Genomic DNA, 7,822 nt, shown 5'->3' with positions numbered 1-7,822 from the left:
TATATATATGTGTATATATATATATGTGTATATATGTGTGTGTGTATATATATGTGTATGTGTATATGAGACATACATACTGGACATGCTTTGTTCTCCGCAGAAAAGCTCAAGTGAAGTGACTCTCAGAGACTGCTTGAGGCTCTTTACAAAAGAGGATGTGTTGGACGGGGAAGAGAGACCGGTAAGGAGCCTCCACACTCCTCGATCCTTCGTAAACATGGATTATACAGCAGCAATATCTCACTGCCCTCTTTGTCTGTCTCCCTCTCTCAGACGTGCAACCGATGCAAGACCAGAAGGAAATGCACCAAAAGATTCAGCGTCCAGAAGTTCCCCCAGATACTCGTGCTTCGTATCCTTTCCTCACATATTTTTCTTCTCAAATGCTGTGGAGCAGAAGTACTCAAAATTGCACTGAAAACACAATAATGTCATTTTTGGACCGGTGTGTGTGTGTGTGTGTGTGTATATGTGCGCGCTCCTTGACTCGATGTTCCTCTCAGACCTGAAGCGCTTCTCAGACTCCAACATCCGAACCAGCAAACTCTCCACTTATGTCAACTTCCCCCTCAAAGAGCTGGACCTGAGGGAGTTCGCGTCAGAGAGCGGCGGTGAGTTGTTTTTTTTGTTTTTTTTTGCCGAAAAGGCAAGGAGAGATAAGGAAGGACATTCCGTGCACTTTCCGAGCTCGGCTGTATTTGATGAGTAAGGTCTCTCTTTGTCTCCCTGCAGAGCGTGCCGTGTATAACCTGTACGCCGTATCCAACCACTCGGGAAACGCTCTGGGAGGCCATTACACGGCCTACTGCAAGAACCCGGCATTGGGGGAGTGGCACAGCTACAACGACTCCAGGTATGGACTCTCAGATCTACTGTTGTGTCGTCACATAACCTCACATATCGTCTTATCAAATTGGCAGAAAGCTGTGCTGTCTAGTTATACTGTGTGTGCAGCTGCCGTCAAATGAAAAGTATGAAAATGAAACTGTTCTGTGTGTGTTCTGTGTGTGTGTGTGTTCTGTGCAGGGTGAGCCCAGTGTCCTCCAGCCAGGTCCGCAGCAGCAACGCCTATGTCCTCTTCTACGAGCTGGCTCCCCCCACACACAGCAAATATCAGACGTGTCGGCTTTAGACGCCAGCGGAGGAGTTGATAAGCCGCACCACGCTGGTGGAGCCGGACGGACGCCGCCTGCTGGGAGAGAGCTCTGCCTAGTGGAGAGAGTCCTGCCATTACAGACTGTGAATGTGGAGCACAAAGACGTGTCGCTGGGAAGGAATAAAACCGCCCTCTCACCTTCCTCTCAACGTGTTTTGGAGAGGAATGGCCGGGTGTGACAGACCGTTCGAACTTCAGGATGTCAAGCTGGGCGCATACATACGTTGGATGGGACTGAATTAACACAGAGAAAACATTACTTGCATTTAAAGAAAAAAAACAAAAGTGTAGAATTCAGCTCAAGGCACAGCTGTGAGTCCAACTCAAAACAATCTTTTGGACTATTTTCATGGTGCACATGCAAAAGTGGAGTCACTCAACAGCAAAAAAGCGACTTAACAGCTGTGCCTGGACCTGAATCTGCACCCAGTCAAGTGGATTTTCTTTGACTTTTTTCATGCACTTTGGACACAGACTATTAACCATAAGGACATTAAAATGTGACGACATTGCAGAGACTTGGATAATGCCTCACACAGCAAGTGCAAGATATAATTTATTCTATTTAACAGGATGCCAGTAAATGAAAGAGCAGACTGTGTATATACGTCATTGAACAAAGCCTTATAGTTTCCTCTTAGAACAGTGGGAGTCCGCTCATGTAGAGAGGATGGGTTTTTGTCAAAGCACATATTATTTTTGTACAGTATTTATGGACAGCGCAGTGAATGTAACTGTTCTGTGGGAAAGCCAGACATACCAAAGCAGCTGTATAACAATGCATCAACAACACTTCTTGCAGCAATAATGTTTGCTGACTTCACACCTAAGTCAGTTCAGAGTCTATAAATGATTAAAATTCAATGTTAACTTATATTGCATTATGTGTAGTTTTTTTACTTTATTTAACCCCTTTTTTTTTTTTTTATCCAGACAGCCAAATGGAAGTCGAGGAGCAGTTCATGAGGGTAAAGATATTCTAGGTTTTATGCATCGTTCACCGTTAAAAATTTGTAATTTCTCATATTAATCACCAGTGTTGCACATATCCAAAGTAACAAGCAGAGGTCAGTGAGCTTGCAGTTGACTTTAGGCTAAATGAGCAGAGTATGGTCCGATCGGATCTGTGTTAGAAACGCCTTTAACCCACTTAAAACAAGGCCATCTGACAGGGGTGACTATTTCACACTGCGCCCACTAGGAGGAGCTGTGTGAAGTGCTCATGAGCCAGGTTGGGTCAGATTACTTTGAAATGTAATGTCATGTTTACTGAATATGAATTGCATGGCAATTTTTGTATTTAGTAATGCAATCCATTTATTACAAAAAAGTAATCTCATCTGAATACTTTCGGATCACTTTAAAAATCAAACAATGAAAATGTTGCACTTTTATAATAAGAAATGGACAAATTTAAGTTCCACAAATATGTTTTTTTTTTTTTTTAAACATTTCCAAACATTTTCCATGCAAATAAAATGCATCTTGCTCTTGTTAAGCAAGAACTGAAAATGTTAATTTTTCATTTTCAATGTAAATAAAAAGGCATGAAAACTCAATTTACCATGAAGCATCTTTAAGAAACAAATAAGTTCATTAAATTAACAAAACAACCTGAGAGGAGTAACTTACTTTAATAAACAGTTGAACATATTTAGCATTTATAACTAGTCAAATAAAATTACCCTCACAAAACGTGCCGGCATTAACATGAAGCCTATTTTTGATAAGTAATCCTTGACAATGTAACTATGATCTGGTGGCACAGATTTTTTCAAATGTAATCTGGGTTGATTAGTTATTGTTGTAATCCGTTTCTCAATTACATGTTATCCGTTACTACCTGACTCTGATCATGACGTTTGTGTGAAACCCGATGCTAATATTTATTATACTATTGTGTAGCCAGTACCTTGACATGAGTACCTTTTGGTTATCTGACAAATTGACACTCAGATATATATTCTATTAAATGTGAAGAAAACTGAGGCCAGAAAGGAACCGTTGCCACATCAGGTAGAAAACAACAACCGGCTACCTGATGTTTAAAAAGCGGCTCCACACATATATCATTAACCGGCTATCAGTCTGACCTGGAACCAAAGGTTGACTGTGGGACATCACTTCTGTCTGTAATCTCTCTTATCCGTGAGCCACTGAGCTTGTTAAAGCCGTAGGGAAAAATAAATGTGTGTTGTGTGATTAGGTTTCTGTGGCTTAGACAGATGATCTGTTAGTGAGGGAGCCAATTTATGAGGAGAAAAAATAAAGTTATCGGAGCAGGGCCGAGTGCCTCTCCTACGACACTGGGGACAGTTCGGATACACACAGCTAGCGGGATCAATGGCATGATGTGAACCTGGCATACAAGGGTTGTGGGAAAATAGGGCTGGTATTTATCAACTTAATATAAATCAGACCCAGTTTGATTGATTGCTTGCTGGTGTACTGAGACATCATATCTCATAATGATCTATTGGATTGATTGCGATGACATCGTGTGCAGACGTCCATGGCTCCCAGAGGAGGAAGCCGACTGACTTTGGTGATCACCTGACTTTTCCTCAAGCTCCATGACATTTTAGGTTTTTAGTGAAATGCCTCAATCAATATGTCAATTGCAAATACATACACTCAATAAACACATATATACTCACTCAAACTCTTCTGAGATATTATTACTGAGAAAACATTGTTTATTCATGCAATTTTGAGATTTTGGGAACATCCGTGTCTTCTCTCAAACTAGTGGAAAGGAAACAACCAAAATACACATTTATTATACGTTTATTTTACTACACTTTGTCTATTTGCTGGTAGCATTAGATAATGCCTCATTTGCATATTTAAGGGGTATCACCCCTTAAAAAAAACAGCCTTTATTAGTTTGGTTTTATTTAAATGTTTTATCTTTACAGATACACCGATAGGACACTACCCTCCCCCAACATGATGCATGCACAAGCAGTCCCTCTGGCTCCGCATGCACACCATATGGGCTGATCACACAGCTCGGGGTATTAACAGTAATTTGCCTCCTGCATGGGAGCAGTGCTGTTTTCGTTGTCGTAACCAAGCGCTCCCTATGTTGACACTTCCACAGCTAATGACCATAAAACCGTGAAGGCCTGAAGGCTAAAGTCCACTTTAAAGTGCAGTTGTGATATCACAGGAGGTGTTTTTTTAGGTAGATGTTATGTAATATAATTTGTGTGGTTTATGTTTATTTACCGGTAAATAATCTGAAATAAAATATAGGCCCTAGTTTAGCCTATCCTAGTGGTAACGAGGTCGAGGCTAAATTATAAAGGATCTGCTTTATGGACTCCGAGTAGTCAGACAAGAGGAAAGTATCACATTCATGTGGGTCCCAGCACAACAGTATTAGGATAACGCAACAACAAAAAGACGACCTCTTCACTCAGTCCAAAATAACGTAAGAAGTAGGGGAACTGACAGGAAAGAACAAGTAACTAATCAGATTGAGAGTCGGACACAGCAGCCTTTACGGTACACTTTTCATTATGGGAAAACATCCAACAGTGTCATGAAAATGAGAAAGTTGAGCATAATAAATAAATGTAACTCTATTACAGACACATATGAAAACACACGTAAACACAATATGTATATAACAATATACAATTATGTAAAATTTGCATATATATGTGTATATTTGACAATATTGTATGTTGAAGAACACTATATCCAGAGGGAGGCGCTAACGGGCGGTAATGCAAAGTACCTTCTGTCAACTTCCGTAAAACCTCGAAGAAGAACTCTGGTGGTCGTGACGCAACTTCCTGTGAGATCCGCAACTGTCGTCTACTGCTCTTTTCGTCCCTGCCTGTCTCTCTGTGTTTACCTAGTTATATTCACTCTTCTACTTATCTATTCTCTTACTCTATCTATGCTAAACCCATGTCACAATCGACTTGCTCCCTTTTATTTTTTAGGAGGTAAACAGCGTACGCTAATTGTGCTAGATAAGCTTCACTCGCCACTGTTGACTGTCCACCTGGAGCCAGATTTTCCCAATACAGGCCAATCTATGGGTGCAACTATCACAGGATAAAGGAGTCGCATATCACAAAACAAGACCCAGCTAGCACGTGGGAGTATGCCAGAGAAACCTGAGTCAGCATCGATGTATTTCCTCTGGTCCCTCACCCTCAGCGAGTTACATCACTCCCCAAGAAACGTTCCCTCCCTTAACGTGTGAATTTCATCCATCTAGTTCTCATCTCCACCTCTGGCAGCGATGAAGTGTTCCACTGAGCACCTGGTCAAATCAAGACCACCAACATGTTCTAATAATACAACATATAATGTTATAATATCAACAACAATCCCATCCAGAAATGCTGTTTTATGAATATCAAAAGCTTTACTGGTTAATGATTTGATTCTCCAGTATCGTCTGGATATCAGTTTGTGAAACACGGCAAAACCATTACATTAAGCTCCCCCACCTGACTTAACCAATGCCTTTTGCTTGACTTACTGAAGCAATTTTTAATATATTATAATTAGAAGGACTTTTGTTTGTGGTTGACTGAGAAAACATGAATCAAAACTGGAAGTTTTCTCCCTCTAAGGGAGTGTGTATTAAATTACAAGCAAGCCCCATCGCTGAAGCAGCCTATTTCTTTCGCTTAATCAATAATATTCCAGATTTCTTTTTGGCACTGCAGCCAAACATAATCACAAGCAACTGGCTGTTAGCTCCCCGTCCTTTACACCACATCACTTTTTTATTTTATTTTCTGTAAAAAATAGATTAATTTAAACGCAAAATTAGCCCTTTATCTCCTGCTACTTCTGCATAATAAGTAGTGCAATATTCATTTGTTGAATCCTATATAGCTAAATTCACATCTTTGTTACGTCTTTCTCAAATGGCTCTGAATGCTAAAACTAGAGAGAATTTGACCATATTACATCAGTTTGAGCTTCCCTTCATTGACTCCCTATCCATGTCAGATCGCACTTTAAGGTGCTTTTGATGACCTATAAAAACTGTAAATCCCCTCATACCTGATGATCTCCTTAAAACTTCGTCACGCTAAGAATACAGGGCTGCTGTCGGTCCCCAGAGTTAAAAAGAAGTCAGCAGGCCCTTTTCCTATTGAGCCCCCTTCCTCTGGGAAAACCTCCCTGCTGACGTCAGACAGTCTGACTCTGTTGAGGCCTCTGAAATGCAAGTTGCTTATTCTTTGATTTCTTACGGCTTTGCACCTGTTACATCATCCTTCCAGCGGGTTGTTCTGAGGCTCAATGTATTTATTAAGCCGTCGACTTGTAGTTAGTGTTTGTTCTGCGAACGAGAATACTTTAAACTTTATTAAAACCTCTACCCTCCCTCGTTTCTCCCCTTTGTCCTGTCTGAGCAGCAGCGTTGGCTGTCCTGGGACCTCTCTCTCTCTCCTGGGTGTCAGTGCCTCATTCCAGATGTTTGGCTGTGGATCTTTGTCCTCCAGGAGGTCCAGCCTCCACTCTCTCCCTTGAGTGCATGTTGTCCTTGTCTCTCTCGCTCTCTCCCTCTCTGTGCTTGTTTTCTGTCTCTTATCTGTGTGAATGGTGTGCTTGAGCTTTGCCTCCTGTGTTTGTTTAGTCTGTTCTCTTTATAGGTCTCCATGGTGGAGCACGGGTCATGTGGCTCAGGTCCTATCTGTTTGCCGGCACCTGCAAGCTGCTTGACGTGTTCCCGGATCATTTCGTCGTATGTTTATGATCTATAATTTTGTCATCCTGACAGTCTCTACTGTAAGATTATTATCGGTCAGTTCTGTACACAAAATCTATTGTATTTCTGTTCTTCCCTAGCCTATAAATAAAATACTCACAATTACCTATCACAATAGCAACTGAATCAATGCCATTGTGCTTTGTACCAGCACATTACACCCCAAATCTTTGACAAATGGAATTTTTATTACAAGTTATATTTTACCTAGCCCTTCGCCTTGGCTTATATCACCTGTCACAAATTATACCCTTGTCTCTAACTTATTGTTTATTTTGTTATAATTGTACCAATCCGCTAAACAAGCCTTTGCATGATTAATATTAACTCACATACAGTCTATGGTTGTAACATAGATTGAAAGCAACATCGAAATTTGAAAATAAAGTTAATCTCATGCATGAATACCAAGCTTTTATAGATCAAAATGATTTATAGGCCTAGAGTAGAGGTCAATCAGCACGTTTATCAGATAAGAGGAGATAACTTAACTCCTGACTCATTTAGAGCAAAGATATTTGACATTTTAATGACTTACCACATCAATAGTTGTCTGTCTGACAAGGTTTTTATCAAGAATCATAGCGAGCAAACTCCATCCATGAGATGTGCTTGAAAGCTCAGTAAAAAGCTCATAAATCGTCCTTGATTTGAGATTTTCTCAAGCTAATATTTCTAATCACTTCACCGTTGAATCGAAGCATTAAGCTGGGACCAGTGTGTCTAAAATTAGATTGAAAGTTTCTTCATCATATGCTGCAAACACCGATTAAAGACGTCACATATAAGGAACCGTATCCTCATTACACTCATAAAATGATCAAACGTATACTTACATAATCAGCACCGAGACGTTACCCAGACAGCTTTGGTCATTGCTACATGACAAAGATGTGATATTATGTCACAGAAATCAA

The 7,822-nt window shown here is 40.5% G+C and overlaps 1 protein-coding gene across 1 annotated transcript; it reads left to right on the top strand.

Moving 5' to 3' along the window:
• Window positions 1-28: 28 nt before the first annotated feature.
• Window positions 29-3,821, top strand: LOC116377639 (ubiquitin carboxyl-terminal hydrolase 2-like). The gene is made up of 5 exons (XM_031839312.1): window positions 29-184; window positions 277-355; window positions 507-614; window positions 736-856; window positions 1,030-3,821. The coding sequence occupies exons 1-5, from the start codon at window positions 86-88 to the stop codon at window positions 1,133-1,135; spliced, it is 513 nt and encodes a 170-aa protein (XP_031695172.1). The 5' UTR covers window positions 29-85; the 3' UTR covers window positions 1,136-3,821.
• Window positions 3,822-7,822: the final 4,001 nt, after the last annotated feature.

The sequence above is a fragment of the Anarrhichthys ocellatus genome, unplaced genomic scaffold (genome assembly GCF_004355925.1).
Source record: "Anarrhichthys ocellatus isolate YVR2014 unplaced genomic scaffold, GSC_Weel_1.0 scaffold1486, whole genome shotgun sequence".
NCBI classification, from domain to species: domain Eukaryota; kingdom Metazoa; phylum Chordata; class Actinopteri; order Perciformes; family Anarhichadidae; genus Anarrhichthys; species Anarrhichthys ocellatus.
The sequence above is the reverse complement of the archived record's forward strand: the minus strand, read 5'-3'. Positions and strand labels throughout refer to the sequence as shown.